Source organism: Carlito syrichta, unplaced genomic scaffold (genome assembly GCF_000164805.1).
Source record: "Carlito syrichta isolate Samal-C Ts95f unplaced genomic scaffold, Tarsius_syrichta-2.0.1 Scaffold310786, whole genome shotgun sequence".
NCBI lineage: Eukaryota > Metazoa > Chordata > Mammalia > Primates > Tarsiidae > Carlito > Carlito syrichta.
The window spans coordinates 147,756-165,333 of NW_007254882.1; the positions used below are offsets into that span (position 1 = coordinate 147,756).

The 17,578-nt window shown below is 45.9% G+C and overlaps 2 protein-coding genes across 2 annotated transcripts in view; one reads left to right on the forward strand and one right to left on the reverse strand.

The window, feature by feature from the left end:
- KCNH1 (potassium voltage-gated channel subfamily H member 1) overlaps positions 1-7,897 on the forward strand; it is a gene marked incomplete at its 5' end in the record, with an annotated part of 113,955 nt that extends 106,058 nt beyond the window's left edge. The window contains one exon of the mRNA XM_008068413.1: positions 6,118-7,897. Within this exon, the coding sequence (XP_008066604.1) occupies positions 6,118-6,975 (858 nt within the window). The remainder of the gene's footprint in view (positions 1-6,117) is intronic.
- Positions 7,898-15,974: 8,077 nt separating this feature from the next.
- The window catches only part of LOC103270919 (protein-cysteine N-palmitoyltransferase HHAT-like), an 88,309-nt gene continuing 86,705 nt past the window's right edge, over positions 15,975-17,578 (reverse strand). Inside the window, exon 3 of the mRNA XM_021717746.1 lies at positions 15,975-16,066. Within this exon, the coding sequence (XP_021573421.1) occupies positions 15,975-16,066 (92 nt within the window). The remainder of the gene's footprint in view (positions 16,067-17,578) is intronic.

The following is a 17,578-nucleotide window of genomic DNA, read 5'->3' on the forward strand; positions in this document are numbered from 1 at the left end:
GTTATTGTTGTTGTTGTTGTTCATATATTTTTTATTTTAAAGATGTGGGGTACAATTCAGGATTAGGTATACAAGTGGACATCATACTGGTAGAGTTTGGGCCTCCCTTTGTTCTTCACTTTGCCTGGTTTGAGATCAGGTAAGAGTGAGCATTTTATATTTGCAAAATAAAATAGGCAGAGATGATGAAATTAGTGTGAGGTCAGTTTGAAATGAAGATGAGTGAAAATGGAAGTCCTTCAGGATTTTTTTTTTCTCACTCCCCTTCTGGAGCCTAGGTGCTGTGCAGAGAAGGTACCTGTGATTTTTCCTCTCCTCATTAGACCACAAACATCAGAAGCAGATGTTGGGGGTGGGGGTGGGGGAATGTACATCACTTCTTTTACCCTAGCATGGGCGTCACAAACAGGGGAATGGCCACAAGTCATGCACTGACATATTCACTGATTGACCATTTATTGAGTACTTCATATGCCAGGCATGATGCTATAATTGAAAAACAAAAAACAAAAACAAAAACTGAACAAGGTGCTGTGTCTGCCTCCTGAGAGGCTGGGTAAGACCCCAAGCCCTGCTTAAAGGCAGAGACCATTGAAGATTTCTTCTCAAAATAGGCTGCAATGATCTGTAGATGCCCCATGTTGGGCACCATCAGGAAGGGGTTTCTGACCTGGGGGTGGGCGAGAGTCAGGGAAGCTTATTGGAATGTAAGACTCTTAAGCTGAATCCCGAAGGTCATAGAGGAGTCAGGTTGGCAGGATGGGGAAAGACATGAGAGTGAAGGGAGCTTCAGGCAGAATGATCTGGGCTTTTTGGAGGGCCCGAAATTGTTTAGCATGGCTGGAGAATTTAGAGTGACTGAGGGGCGGCACACAGAAGAGCTGAGCAGGAACCAGATCATGCAGGCCTCATGAGCCGTGTCACAGTTTGGATCAATCCCCGTCTGTCCACCAGGGCACAGTGCATCTGCCATGAAGACCCCAAATCCCAAACACCAGGGGTTCAGCGATAGAGTTAGAGATAGGAAGCCTCACTGAGCTGGAACAGGAAACATCGACCCATCCATCAGGGCTGTGCACAAGTACAGAGGGAGCCCCATACCCCACACCATGGCATAATTTTAGTGTTTACCAGAGGGGGTTCTGGAGAACATTATCCATTCGATGGAGTTGGGGGAGCTGGCTTAAGAAATGCTGTATGCAGTGTCTTCCTCTTAGAAGGCACATTAGCATGTTAAGGCTCTGAGAAGTCCTGCAGCAAGCAACCAATTTAACATTGCAGTGTGGCTCAAATTTACTTCACCTTGAAATTTTCCTACCTTGTAGCACCTATTAAAGCTTCATAGAAGACTTTGGAAAAGCCGGTCAGACTTGTTCCCTAGGCATCCAATCACAGCCTGTTCAGCAAACAGACCATCCTGGGTTATAGAGTTTGGGGTCTTGCCCATCATCCCCAGGACACACACAGGGAACTATGAAGCATCTCCGAGCAGATAGAAAGCTGTCATGACTGGTGCTGGTGGCACAAACCTCATTGTCGTGAGTCATGCAGCCACTCCTGCCCACTCAGATCTAAAATACGTGGCAAACTGCATGGTCATGGCTGCCTCTGAGATAGACTCCGTGACTAACTTCTCTAAAAAAAGCAGTTTAAATTCATAAGCAGAGCCCTCAACTCCACATCAGCAGAGCCGTCGGACCCCATCAGCTGAGCCGTCGGACCCCATCAGCTCTGTAAGCTCGGTGGCTCAGCCTGTAATCCCGCGCCTTTGGGAGGCTGAGGTGAGTGGATTGCCTGAGCCCGCGGGTTCGAGACCCACCTGGGTAGTGAGACCTCATCTCTACAATAAATAAAAAAAACAGCCGGGCGTAGTAGCACATGCCTGTAATTCCGACTACTTGGAAGGCTGAGGCGGAAGGATTGCCAGAGCCCAGCAGGTTGAGGCTGTGGTGGCCGGGAGCGGCCACTGCACTCCAATCTGGGCGACAGAGTGAGACTCCAACTCAAAAAAAAAAACACAAAAAACAAAACTCCTTTTGCCTTGTCCCCTGGGGGTTTCTGGCTTTATGTTCTTATTCTCAAAGGAGTGCCCAAGGCATTTCTTCAGGGCAGGACATTCTTTCCTAGGGCACCTGTCCATTGGTTGAGACAGTGATGTTGAGGTGGGTTGCCCAGGCACACAGGATGATGGTGGGTAGCCCAGAATGGCACTTGGGAAAAGCCAAGAGGCTTTGGAAGAGTCAGCACAGACCCAGAGACCCATGGTTCCTCCCATAGACCCTGCCTATGAGTGCCTGAACTGCCCACATTGGCACAACATAAGAACATGCTGCCAGGGTTGGTCCAGAATTCTGACCCATGGGGCCTCTGGGCAAAGAACACAGTATAGCCACACCCTTAGGGAGGAGCACCCACTTCCTCTCCTAAATGTCCACTGTGAATGCATATTAGCCTTTGTAAACTTACTGGAACACTCTGCTGTACAGCCCCTTGGGACTAGTTTTGTGTTGATTCTTTAATATCTGAAGAACTTCCTTTCCTTTAGCCTTTGAACATCTCATTTAAAGTCTCAAGGGCTATCTCTGACCTTTGCTGCTGAGAGAATTGGTGAAAGAAACATGTGTGTTCCAGGCCAAACCCTCCCTTTTATAACTATGACCTCTGTGATTTCATCTTTCCAGGAAGAAGATATTCTCCCAATGATTCATTAGCAGATATTTATCTGTTATTCATTCATTTATTCATCCACTCCACAAATATTTATTGAAGGTCCCCTAGGTCCCAAGCACTTCTAGGAGCTGGAAATAGAGAATAAAACACTCCCTCTCTTTTAGGACAGATAATAAGTAAACTTTTAGAAATAAAAGATACAGGGTAACCTACAAAGTACTGTTCTAAGCCTGAGGGAGCTTTCAGAGAGCATAAGATACAGATGTAAACAACTGGTATCTTTTTCAGGAATTGTTACTTACAAGAAACCCACTCAAACTAGCTCAGGTAAAAAAGGGGAATACTGTTAGGAACTAGATATTCTACAGAAGTATAGGGCAGGGACAGAACAATGAGCTCTAAAAGCCATCATCTCTTTTGGGTACATTTACATTCTCATCTATTTCCTCTTCCTCTTTCTTTTTTGTATTGCTTCCCTCCATCCCACCTTCCTTCCTTATTCCCTTCTTCCTTCTTCCCCCTCTGATAAGAAGCATGAGTGGGAAATGGTTGGCATCTCTACTACAAATGGAACAAAATCGAGTAATTAGGGCAGAAGGGCAGTCTGAGCATAGAAAGGGCCATTCAAGTTGGGAGGCGAGAGGATAACTTAAAGCACAATGGAATTGGGGAAGACTTTCCGGGGGAGGTGCTGTTTGTGTTGGGCCTTGGTGTGAGGAGGCTTTGGGTACTCAGTGGAGAGGAGCGGCTATTCCCAGAACAGAGCACAGCATGTGTAGAGGCACCCAACTCAGAGCACCAGGGGGAATGGGTGAAAACGGTCCTAATTACTTACAGTCTCTCTCCATCCCTGTGATGCCTTTAGTTGGGTTGGGTTTCTCTGTCCCTCTTTGGAGTGGACAGGATTCTCCTGAGTGCCACAGCTTGGATTTGCAGGCTAGACTACAGAAGCAGATGGGGTATGGTTGAGGAGGGAACCAGGGGATGCAATCACAGCTGTCAAGGGTAGGGATGGGCGAGAGAGGGGATGGGAGAAATGCTTTCCAATGAAGGTCAGAAAGTCATATATTGGGATCCAGGCAACACCGTGTAGATTTAACCACCCACCCACTTGTTAGTGACCTGAGTGTCAAGTTATCCTATGACAGGAGCTTTGACCAACAAGTTAGATCACAGGCATAGGCCTCCAGTCTGCCAGTGATTTGCATTCAGCAATTGAATGTTTACTGGGCTCCTCTGTGTTGGGCACTGTAAAACCAGAGCCCGCGGGTTCGAGACCCGCCTGGGCAGTGAAGACCTTATCTCTACAATAAATAAAAAAAAAATCAGCCGGGCATGGTGGCGCATGCCTGTAATTCCGGCTACTTGGAAGGCTGAGGTGGAAGGATCGCCGGAGCCCAGCAGGTCGAGGCTGCAGTGGCCGGGAGTGGCCACTGCACTCCAGTCTGGGCGACAGAGTGAGACTCCAACTCAAAAAAAAAAAAGAAAAACAAAACAAACAAACAAAAAAACCCATCATCTTTTTGGTCACATCTGAGAACTCCCTGAGTAGTACCATCAGAGAGCACAGGGCAAGGGACTCATGAAGGGGGCCTCATGGAGGAGACAGGCTGAGTGGCATTTCATCTGCCTCTGGGGCCTTGAAAGGGTGAGGATGGGGAATTTGTGCAGGTATCCCCAGTGGGCCAGTGCTTTCATTCGAGTCCCCTTGTGTTGGCTTTACACTAAGTCTGAAAAGTAGAGATCTTCCCCACTTTTTTATTCATTTTTATTTATTTGTTTTTTGAGTTGGAGTCTCACTCTGTCGCTCAGGCTGGCACACTGACGGCCACCCCAGTGTCGACCTACTGGGCTCTGGTGATCCTTCCGCCTCAGCCTTCCAAGTAGCTGGAACTGCAGCCACGTGCTACCACGCCCGGCTAATTTCTGGTTAATTTTAGAGATGAGGTCTTGCCAAGTTGCCCGGGTTGGTCTTGAACCTCTGGGCTCAGGCAATTCACTTGCCTCGCTCTCCCAAAGTGCTGGGATTATAGCCTGAGCCTCTGAGCCTGACGAATCTCCCCCACTTTTTAAGGAGGAAGCTGAGACTCAGAAATTAAGATACCTTTCTGAGGTTACACAGTTGGATGGTGGAGCTGGGATATAGACTTAATTCTGTTTGGTTGCAAAGTCCATCCTGGCATGCCACCATGTGTGTTTCCCCAAGACCTGGGGACCTGTGGCAAGCCCTCTGGGGGCATGAGGTTTTCCAGATTGGGATGATGGGAAGAGCTGCTCTCCCTTACTGTGGGTAGCTGGAATCTCAATTTCTCCACATCTCGATAACCTCTGGTCCTCAAGCCAGCATTTTACATGACAAAGACAACCTACTTCAGGCTGCTTCCTGCAAGTTTAGGTATGCTATGAGTCAAAACATGTCTCAGAGTCTGACTGGCACATGCAGCATAAGCTAGAAAGTACAGGTCTTTCCATGATCAGAAGCTGGCCCAGGGGAGAGCCCTGTCATCTGCGGCTTATGCTGCACTCAGAGCCAAATCCATGAGTCTGTTTTGCTGACTGTCTGTCCATCCTCTGCATCAGGTGTTGACCGTCTAATGGATCTGGGGCTTGATGGCTTGGGTATAAGTGCCTTATAGGCAACTCATCTGTTATGTGACATTTAGTCACTCTGAGTCTTGGTTTCCTCTTCTCTGAGAATAACATGTGTTCCAACGGTCTTACAGTGTTGTTAAAAGGATTGTGTGAAGTAGCATTAAAGTGCCTTGTGAACTGCAAAGCCCTGTCCAAGTGTTGGGTATTATTGTTCAGACAAGCTCATGTTCAAGCTTATAGGCCTTTGTCCTGTTATGAGCTCCCCGAGGACAAGGAGGGCTTCTGAGACTAGGTTTTACTGTCCACAGTCAACCTCATTCACTTCAGGTTCAGATCTGTGGATGGCAGTGAATGCCTTAGCTGCAGCCCTGACTGGGGATTCAATTGAATTTGCCTGCCCTGGAGTGTGGTTTAGACCAGAGATACTCAAACTTTTGTGCAGAGATTCTAAAGACATCTGAGATGAAGCCAGAAAAATGGTTTTTGAAAGGCTCACCAGGTTATTCTAACTTGCAGGCAAGGATAGACTAAAGAGGGTCAAGTCTCAGAGGCCAGGACAGTATCCTGGGAGGATGCTATTTGGACTCTCCAGCTTCCTGGCATGTGGGGATGAAAGAAAATGGAGTTTGTTCCTCTTGAAGGGAATGGCAGGGAGAGCCAACTCCTGGCTGTTGGAAATCTGGGCTCAGTGTCAAGAGAAGGAAAGGGATGTCAGTGCTGAGAAAGGCCCTGTGAGGCCCAGTCTCTTGGCAGCCTATGGGCCAGAAGGAGAGACTCGTGGCAGGCAGAGGGGCCAAGCCTGGCTGCTGGAGCCACTGTGCGGCTAATGCAGGGTGTCATTCTGTCTCTCTCCAGATCGTGTTCCGGAAGATCAGTGATGTGAAACGAGAAGAGGAAGAGCGCATGAAACGGAAGAACGAGGCCCCCCTGATCTTGCCCCCTGACCACCCTGTCCGGCGACTCTTCCAGAGGTTCCGGCAGCAGAAAGAGGCCAGGCTGGCGGCGGAGAGAGGGGGCCGGGACCTGGACGACCTGGATGTGGAGAAGGGCAATGTCCTCACTGAGCACACCTCGGCCAACCACAGCCTCGTGAAGGCCAGTGTCGTCACTGTGCGTGAGAGCCCGGCCACACCCGTATCTTTCCAGGCAGCTTCTACCTCTGGAGTGCCAGACCATGCCAAGCTGCATGCGCCGGGGTCCGAGTGCCTGGGCCCCAAGGGGGGCGGGGGCGACTGTGCCAAGCGCAAAGGCTGGGCCCGCTTCAAAGATGCTTGTGGGAAGGGCGAGGACTGGAACAAAGTGTCCAAGGCCGAGTCAATGGAGACGCTCCCAGAGAGGACAAAGGCATCAGGTGAGGCCACGCTGAAGAAGACAGACTCTTGTGACAGCGGCATCACCAAGAGCGACTTGCGCCTGGACAACGTGGGTGAGGCCAGGAGTCCCCAGGACCGCAGCCCCATCCTGGCAGAGGTCAAGCATTCCTTCTATCCCATCCCTGAGCAGACGCTGCAGGCCACGGTCCTGGAGGTGAGGCACGAGCTGAAGGAGGACATCAAGGCCTTGAATGCCAAAATGACCAATATTGAGAAACAGCTCTCTGAGATACTCAGGATATTAACTTCCAGAAGATCTTCTCAGTCTCCTCAGGAGCTGTTTGAAATATCGAGGCCTCAGTCCCCAGAATCAGAGAGAGACATTTTTGGAGCCAGCTGAGAGGTCTGCTAAAATAAAAAAGTCAAAGACAAAAACCTACACCCTGCCCTTGACACCATCCCTACCACACATGCCCACATGACCAACAATTTTCAAGTAGGCTTTTCCTGACAGAAAATCTAAGTGGGGCCAGTGGCTTAGGCATGTCTCTCTCTTTCTCTATCTGGAAAAAGATATGAGAAGGGTAGCGTGCCCCTACCCTGCAAGATGGCAGCTGCATCTGAACTGTCTTTGCACAATTTTGGAAGAAGGGACGTGCTGTCTAAAGGGTATTTTCCTTCATTTTAAATTTTTTACTACCATGATATTTGTAAATGATTAAAACTACCAGAACAGAGCAGCAGCCATCTGGGGACTGGCGGGGGAGTGCTGAGAACCCCCGTGTATATATCATGCTGGGCTCCTTTGCCAAGACCCCTCAAAGACTGTGGTGGGCCAGGGACTTCCCAGCACCCCCGTCCTTGTACAGCCTGTGTCTGACATCACCGTATATTTTCCTATAGTCATCATTGGTGACAAGCTTGGGACAAGGGGAGTTTGAGGGACAGGAGGGCAGAGCCCGTGAACTAATGGTTAAGGCCAAAAAAGCAGCTGCAGGTGCTGTGTGTGCCTCCCACAGACACTGAGATCTAGGAATCCTCAGGTCTCCTTCCCAAAAGAGGTGAGGGAAGAATAAGAGCTGGAGGGAGGCCTTGAAATCCAGGGGTTCTCCACCATGTTGACAGGGAGGGCTCCAGAGGCCCCAGACGAGCCTCTGGCCTGCTCGCCTGCTCCACGCCGCTGGTTTCACACACAGGCTCCTTTGCTTCTTTCCCTTCTTGACCTGTTCCCAAGTGTTCCCATGGCATTCCTCAGGGTATGGAGCATCGGCAGGAAGGGTCATGAGCCCAGCATTGCTTTATTAAAGCAGACACACCGACACACACAACCTCAGAAAAACGATTGTAGCAAGTGCTGTTTATATTTTGATTCTCTTCGGGGTTGCCCTTCAGAAGTTTGTATTTTGTTCACTGCACAGGGTCATTATAGGACACTTGGGAGCCATGCTTGACCTTATTTTAAAGCCAACCTCTTTCCTATTAAAAGAGGATTCAGAAAAAGATGGCAGGACCAAAGTTATATGTTCTTCAGAAGCTGGAAAGAGAACGAATCGGCACGTTTCCCATTCCAGTTGTCTCTGAGATGAGGGAGAGTGGTGACCATGGGTGTAGCCCATGGGGGAAGGGCTGAGCTCAGAGTGATGGTCATGGGGCCACTTTTGGGCCATGTGAGTCCCTATGCCAACAGGCTCGGGACTCCACTGCCTTATAATCACCTGGGTCAGGTTATTTGTAGGCTTGAGCTTCTCTCAATGGTGTTTGATAAAGGAAAGAGGAGAGGGCTCTTCCAGGTACAGTGGAGCTGGCCCAGGTGTATGCTGGAGAGGTGTCAGGACCCTAGACACTGACAAGCAAGGCTAGAAGCTCAGCTCTGAAAAGCTGGTCCAAGAGAGTAGAAATAGGAGTGTAGGAGACAGCATGGACTCATCCAGGGTGAGGACCTTTGCCTGTGCAACAAGCAACCCCATCCCTGCACCTCTGCCCTACCAAAGATACTCAAGCATTTCTGAAGGTCCCTGGCCAGAGCCGGCCCCCACTCTCCCTCCTCAGTCCTGCTCAGTGACCACGCAAGTCCCAGGGCTGGTCCTTGGTTGTCAATGCAGTTTAGGGTTGACCTCTCCTGGTTCGCAGGGTTGGGAGCTCAAGGGCAGGCTCCCCACACCAGACACCCCGCCCGTGCACGTAGCTTCTCACGTGAAGCGTACAGGGCTGGCCCCTGGCTTCCCCAGGCTATCACATGATTAGATTTAGCCTCAGATGGCAGCATACAAAGAAGAGGAAGTGTGATTTCCCAAAGCCGAGCCACAACTGTTTGTGACTTCGAAGAAAGCTGTGAGGCATTTAGCCTCTTCAACTTGAGAAGCTGCCAGCTGGTCCTTGGTGCAGAGGCCATAAAATATCTAGAATTCTTTCTGCTGCCTGTCCCTAATGTTCTAGTTTGCCATTTCTTAAACATGCTCCTTAACCTGCCTTGCAAGTTTTGGACCCACTACATGTAAGGTAGTCAGGGCCCCTAGTCACCCTCAACACATCCAGCTTCAGAAGCACCCACCGCTGGAGACTTTTCAAACCTCCCAGCTCTGTGAGGACACAATGACAGGCTCCTGTCCACCGCCCTGCTGGCCAACGCGGAAAGGCCCTGCTGCTGCCTTCCAGCTCTGCCTGACGGGGACAGTGTTTAATAAGAAATTGTTCCCCATCTGGGTCTGAGGGGCAAAGATTCCATGGGGCCTTGAAGTCAGCCTTGTTTTGCCAGGGAAATAAAGCTTCAGGAATGTGCTCCTGGATGAGTGTGAATTGGGCTAGTGACGGAAGCCAGGTCCTGCAGTGGGAATCTGCTCATCTCAGGGTGACAGGGCCCACAGCTCGTGTTCCTGTGGGTTACGGTGAGCACCATAAGTGTAGCTATATATGATATTTTTCTCCTTTAATCCTCCCTAGGATTTTAGGGATTTTTTTTTCTTGCTATAATTGTTTTCTGTGGGGGAAAAAATGCTTTTTAAATGAGCCAAACCCCTCTCTCCTTTCCCTGTACGACATGCACTTGGCCGCAGGCTGCTTCGTGCTGACGCCTTCCCTTGCCAGGATGCTACTCTGGCTTCCCGTGCAAGGACCACGAGCTTCAGATACTACTGACCAGAACCTTCCAGGATAAACCATTATCTGGTGGCTGACGAGAGATTAGGGGAAAAAAAGTTACTAGGTATTGGACAGAACATTTAGACTTCAAATAAATTGTGCCTGGGATATAGATTTGCCTGGGATATTTTCTCCTTTTTGAGGGGAGGGGGCATGATGGGTTGCACCATTGTCTAGTAAGTGCTGGCTCCTTGAGTGCTACTGAACTCTTTTATTTTGAATGTCATTCTTAGGAAACTCCATTTCCCAGAGAATATCCTGATAGGCTGCTTTGAAGTGGGGAGGTCCTGCCCCTGTCACTTGGCTGCACGTTAAACATGCTCTCCCCCACTGACGGAGGTGTGGCATGACAGTTGACTATAAGAAATAAGAAGGCCAACAAGTTGGTATATTTTGTTCTTGGTGGAGGGCACTGGCTCTGGCAATGGGTGCTGCCATCCCATATACCCACAAAGAGCTCCTCCACTGGGCATGCATGACAAGATAGCCAAAGGAAGGAGAGGGAGGGTGGCCATTTGGTTGAGAAGCTCTGGTCTAGTGCACAATTAATGCAACTAATTAACTGCATTAATTAATGCAATGTTACATTATGCTAATAAGGCTAAAACATGAATGCTACAACATGACCCAAGTGTTTAAACAGCTATGCCCATTTCAGCAGACTTCCAGCAAACTTTTGGAAATTCATTTATTACTTTGATTTCTTTTTGTTATCCAATTCCTGGGATTTGTTTCACCTTCAGTCTCTAAGATCCTATGTGCTACTGCTGGCCAAAATCAGCCCCTTGCCTGGAAAGTGGGAAGAGCTGGGCAAGGGGCAAAAATGCACTCTACCAACCAACAGGCCTCCTTTCCAGCTCCTTAGGTGGAAGGTGAAAGCATTAAGCCTAACTTTTTGTCCAAGCCCACATGGGGACTAAATGAACTCTTTAGGAATCCCAGGCAGAGGAAGGTCCTTGTTTCCCCCAGTGGCACTGACCGCTACATCTCACATGGGAAGATTTTTGAAGCCCTGATAGAGATATAAGTTGCTGATGTGCATTTGATTAATAGATTGTACTATGTTTTGCAATAAAGACGTTTAGCCTTAAGACCCTTGAATGGAACTCCAGCTGTGATGGAGCCGCCAACACTTTCCTCTCTCCCTCCTCACCTCGTGTTGCTTAAAGAGGAGGCTCACTGAGGGCAGACTCAAGGCCCTGGACAGCTTCCCTCTGTTGCTAAACCATTGTTTTTGCTCTATATACTGCCTTCTCACTTGCTTCAATAAAAATTACGTTCACCAGCTCCTGTGCCCTCCACCTGGAGGAGACTTTCACGGTCCTCGCAGCACTAACTGCAAATATCAGAGAAAGCACCATTTTCTCACCAAAGGTGTTCACGTTGAGAAATTTAATTTCCACCTCCCACAGTTCAAAAGGATCAATGTGAATTTATCTGCAGCTTAAATTAGTTGCAAATGAAACTTCATTCACATGTAAGCATATCAGACTTACTCTGGAACCTCTAGAACTGGACTTGAATACCCTGCAGGTGCCAGACCAGCGGGTGCCCTCCCTGTCTGTCATTAAACTTTTCTTAGAGCCATTGTCTCTATATCTGTGGCTTCTGAGTCATCCAACGGATTTGTTAGTTGTTCGTTCGATGAGTTCACAGATCTTGTATCAGGATATGAACTGCTTTTATGTTAAGAAGGATGCAATCCCCCCAATGAATGTATTCTCTTAATATTCAGACGCTGTATTTGTGCATCAGTTGGAGACTGTCCGCATCCAATATTTCACTGACATCACAAGAACACTTCTACTCATGAGCAGTTCATCATTCTGGGGCTTCTCCTTATAGACACACTCTTGCCATCGAGTCCCGCCAAATCCTTTATTGGGCTTTTCTTTATCCTTTGCATCTGTCACTTTGCCCAAACGAGCATGAATAAACAAAAGTGCAAATGAGCTGATACTATTTTTTGCGGTCAGCTGAGGATGCTGCCAGGAACTCCACTGTATGTCTGTGGCTTGGGAATTTTTAAGAGGAACACGCGGGTCCCTCCATTGATGATATTCCCTTCTCAACATTTTTAAACAAGCACAAATGATATTTGTAAAAAAAAAAGTTTAATTTTATTTATTATGGTAATAAACTATTTTATACATGACACTTGCTTTTGCCTTTCCTTACATAATTTTTAGTCATTGAATTGGGTGTTCTGACTTAAAATGACAAAACAAGGATGATATTTTTCTACTCCTTTGCAAGAGTTTGGGAAGCTCTAATTTGGAGAGCAATTATGATTGTGTTATTTTGAGAACTTGAAATTCTAGAGACACTAAGATTATGTGTCCAAGTATTGTACAGTGAGATAAGGGGTATGAAGGCATGCGGCCGTACAGCCTTAGAGCCGCTCTTCCCTCCTTTGTGAGTGTGCAGAGATGGCCCTCACAATCTGGTCGCACACTGATGTGAGGCATAGTTGAAGTTGACCTCCCACTTATGAACTTTTAAATTTTGTATAAAATGCATTCGTGCTTCCCTGCCTTTTAGAGCTCAGCAAGAACAGCATGACTAAATCTTTTGTGAATGACTCAGTGTCAACAATATGAATTCTGATCTGTGTTTTACTGATGGTCTCAGACACTATTAAGGTAGAAGACTGCTTGCCCCTTATCTAAATAGTCCCATACGCTGGCATGGTTTCTGTTCTGCTATTATTTGGTATTCTCTCTCATGGTGAGACCACAACGCTGCCAGCCTGAGTTCTGATCTAATATCCGGTGGACGTTTCAAAAATGGCACATTTTTTTTTTTTTTTTGAATCAGGGTTTCAATCTGTCACCCAGTGGCATGATCATAGCTCACTGCTTCCTGGACTCGGGTGATCCTTCACCTCAGCCACCCCAGTAGCTGGGACTGCAGGCATGCCACCAGGTCTTGCTAATTTTCTGTAGAGACAAGTTCTCACTACATTGCTTAGGCTGATCTCAAACTCCTGGGTCAAATGATCCTTCTGCCTTGGCCTCCCAAAGTAACAAAACAAAGATGGTGTTTTAAAATCTTTTGCAAGAGTTTGGGAAGCTCTAATTTGGAGAATATTTATCATTGTGGTTTTTTGAGAACTTAAAATTCTATAGGATTACAGGCATGAGCGATCGTGCTTAGCTAGCACTTCTCTATTTAAAGACCATGTAACTTAATTTAGGGCCGATAAATCTGTGATGTACAGGCTTCTGCTTGATCTCTCAGGGTCATAGTACAAATACAGTATTTTTAATGATGTTCCCTCCACCCCATATTATTTCATTACATTGCAGAAAAGCATAATAAAAATAACTTAAAGGTGAATTATGCAAAATTCCAAATGGTTTATGTTTATTTCAAAAGTATTACCTAATAAAGCACTAAACAACACATTATTTAGATATCTTCAGTGGCAAAAGAAATCTTTTTTGTGAATATGATTTTTGTAATTGGTCAAAATGACTAGAAATATGGAGTAACAAATATTATGTTTTGAGTGCTAAATAGGTTTCAACTATAAGAGAAAGAGGGTTTTTGTTTTAAAACAAAATAATTTCCCTGAGAAAGGCATCAGAGAGACTTCCTCAAAATGCACTGAGAATGCCAGTACTATCAAGATAATCTGGCTTCCCATGATAGCCACACTGAAGGAAGGGAAGCCTATTGTATGGGCACATTCTTGTACATCTACTAAACACAAACTCATTATGTTAATTCCTATATTTAGTCAAGTTATATTATTATTTTAAAAAAGAAAAGTGAATTGTCTCAATTTCTCTAAGGGGGACCCCTCCCACACTAAATTGCAATTCTCTCATTATATAGATCATTATATAATTACATGTATAATTGATGGATATTTTTTTTCCCTCTAGGCCTGCTGTCTTTAATAGAACAAAATGTTTTCTGCTGTCACTTCAAGCAAGTTAATCTAAAGAAATAATACCTTTAAGTCCTCTTGTGTGGTCCCAAGAGTCAGTCAAAATGACTGAAGTTTAGGTGTCCTTCAGGTGTCTTGCTTCTGTGGGTATCACCTTGGTGACTGTACTTGGAGCTCTTGAGCTTGCCCACAGAGCTAGGCTGAGATCTGAGGATCCTGTGGTTGGAAGTGACACTGAGACCTTGTCTGCTCTTTGCTCAACACCATGCATGAAGTTGCCCAGGGCTGATGACATGTCCAATGTCCTCAGATGAACTTCTCTGTGTACCCAGACACCACCAGTGTCTTTCATCTAGAGAAACTCCAATATTTTTGTTCATATGCATGAAGAGAGAAGTATTACCATTTTCATATGACAGCTAGGGAGTAGTTAAAGGTTAAAGAAAACAATAGCCTGGACAATCCACATATTGGTTAATCAGCCACAAATACAGAGCTAAACACAGTAATCATTAATTAATTCCTGAGAACCATTCTGAGTCATATAATAGTTTAAAAGAAATTCAGGATTATTACTTTCATATATATTCACTGACTCTTCATAGTTTAATGAATAAAAGCCTGTTTTTAAAATAAATGGTATGTTTGGAAGAACTCAAAATTTTTTGTTGTACACACACACACACACACACACACACACACACACACACACACATATACATTAAATACTTTCCCACAATCATTTTTATATTCCCCTATTGCTTTTTTTTTTCTTAGCAAGCCCTTTCCTTTCAAGTAAACTTCAGCTGCACTCCTTCTGGCTGGCCACAAATCCTGACTCAGTGTTAGTCCATGAAGTTTTACTACATATGTTTGGGCGCTCATTCTTCCCTCGGCCTCATTCCTCCCTTAAAATGACTCAGCACCCTGGAATCTCCTTCCCATGTCTCTCTCTCCTCTACCAAGCCAGCTACTGAGACTGCTGCTGCCCAGGTCCACTGCCCCCCTCTGGCCTTTGCCTTAGCTGATGTGTAGTGTGCCCACCCCAGGTTGTCAGCATCTGGTCCCCTTCCCTCTCTCTTCCAAGCAAAACAGCTAGGAAGAAAGACAGGCAGCAAAATGGGTTGACAACCAAGACACAAGGGCCATACCATGTAGCAAATATAAGACAACCATTAGCTCAATGACAATTTAATTCATGAGCTTGAGATGTTGTAAGTTCTCCCATACTAGAATACACTGTGGATTCAAATTTTAAAGCTTCTGTACTCCTCCCCCCACAAAAAAATCTAAAGTCAAACAGAAGTATTCTGAATTATCTATCACTTGGGGCCATCGGTCGCCTATCCACAGCATCTTTCTAAAGAAGTGAATAATCAAGTTATGTAAGTATATTTAGATTTTAAACATTTTCCTTAAAAACATTCAAAATAATCATACAAAAAATAAGTTATCTACATGACAGAAAATACTCTATTTGAATCAAAACAAAACAATATAAACCACTGGCACAGACCCAGGAGGAAGATGCTGATTTTGGGGATTTGTGTGGAGAGGATGGGTGAGACCCCACGAAGCCAAACTTACCTTTTGTGACTTGCTTGGTAGCACCTGTCTGTGGATACACTATTCTGTGGTTTTTAAATATTATCTTTATTGGAAAACAATTCAAAATCAGGTGGATAAAATACCATATTTATACGTCCTGCAAATCCCAGGAACAGGCAGCCAAATGTAGATCACTCCTGATGAAGTTCAAATCACAGGACTACTTGGGTACAGACTCCTTGGAATGCCCCAGGACTGCTTCTAACTTCTTTGGATAATTAGAAACACAGATGTGGCTCTGTCTTCTTCCTGCAGAGGAACTGGAGTATGAAGCTCAAACTCCAAGGCTGGTTCTAGACACACTTGCAGACACGGGGAAAGGGGTTCCTTCAGTATAAATGTCACTCAAATGTTTTAGAAATACCGCCCAGTAGAGGACAGGCTTATCCCGAATCAGGGTTTCTTTGCCTCAAACAAGAAATGTCCATTCTTGGTAAAGGAGAAAGAACCCAAATGGCACATGGATCTAGGTTCTAGAACAAAATGTCACCACGTGTAGCTAGACAAGATACTCCACTGCCCCGGACCTCAGCTTAATCAAGAGGAAAATAATGGGTTGGGGTAGAGATGTCTAAGGTCCCAAAGTTAGAAGATTGTCTGGTTGTAAATTTTTTTTTTTTTTTACAAGAGCTCAAGCTTCCAGTCTTGGAGTGAGGTGACCTAAACAGAAGATGAGTAGATCAAGCACTGGTCCCTTGGAGGTTATCTTGGAGAGGGAAGTCAGGGTGAAGCACCATTTGCCTTGGAGGCCAGCAGCATTAGTCCACAGCATAGGTCTGAGCCCAGGCAATGCCTACATGAGAGTAGCAGTACAGGAATCCAAGGACAGAGAGGGTCACCCATGGCCAGCCTGTAGGGGGAGGACAGAGATGGAAGAGTGATCAGAAATGTCTGGAGCAGGAACTCCCACACCGGCAAACTGTCCCTTTTGGAGAAGGCAACCTAAGAAACAACACAAGACAACTCCTTCGGGTCCCCTCCCACTGTGGGAACTTTTCTGTCTTCTCAATAAATCCTGTTTTCTCAACAACAACAACAACAAAACCCCCCAAACAAAACAAACCCACAGGCCTCAGTTTATACAGTAAGACTCTAGCCTCCTAGAAAGTCTGCTATAGCTGGAACTTCAGCAAGTTGAGTCCTATATTCCCAGGGTGGTCAGCATAAATTGAGGGGTGCATTATCTCAAATGCAAACCATGTTTCGAAGTAGGGTAAGCTTTTAAAGAATCCATGTTTAGAGGACTAAGGCAGTTAATAATTTTTTAAAAAGTCCACGAGACCCATAGGAAATCTCAACATCCTGATATGGAATTGAGTACCATTTGTGAGCACACACAAGGGGGAGCCTAAATTAAATATTTGCTTTCAAAACTCAAAGCTTTTAGTGATTCCTTCTACAAATACTTGTCTTAGAATATGTGATGTTCTTTTTTTTCTTCTTTTAAAAAAACTAATAGAACTTTCTGCTGAGTATTTGTTACTTAACGATCTTTATGTCTTCTGTATGCTTCACTTATTTAAACATTTATTGGGGGTTTTGGAGAGCCAGAGATGCTGGGGAAGATACCAGATGCCAAAACAGAAAGAGCCCATCCTGTGTCAAAGGCTACTTCAGCTTGGAAAAGACACACACACACTCAGAGGATTTATGATCCAAACTGGGCCATGTGGGCTGAGCAAGAGTTTGTCTGATGCAAAGTGACAGGACAAGCCACCCAACAGACCATCTGAAATGTGAACTCACAGGTCATCCAAGGAACGGAGTTCATGTGATGTGGCTCTTAACCCTGCCCACAGGGAAAGGCAGGTGGGGGTAAGAGAAGGAAGGAGGCTATGGAAGCCCCCAAGGGTTATTCTAACTCTGGCAGGTTCTCTTCTTGCAATTCCAATCATTAGCTGCCATTATCACTAATATGGCATAGGTAAGTCACTGTACCATAGTGGTTAAATGTACAAACTCTTACGTGGGATGAGACACAAGTTCAAATTCTGGCTCTACCACTTGCCAGCTGTGTAACCTAAAACATGTTAACACAACTCTAATATAAAACTAGGGATAGAGCTATGTACTTAATAATGTCTTCACAAAGACTGAGTGAAATGATGTACAGGTTTGCACAGTGAATGGCCTATAGTGGGAACTAAAACATAAGTAGTAATAACAATGGTGAGATGGCACAGAAGTCTTTCTCTACCAGGATTAGAGTGACAATGGGGAAGTCAAGGCCTGGTCTATCTTACTCCTTAGACTGACCTGCCATGCATTCTCACTGCAGGAAAGAGAGGCAAGGGCAGCAGAAGAACCCTGGCAGACTGGCTCCAGGACCAGCCCTATGGCCTCACCTCCTGTCTGCTAGTCA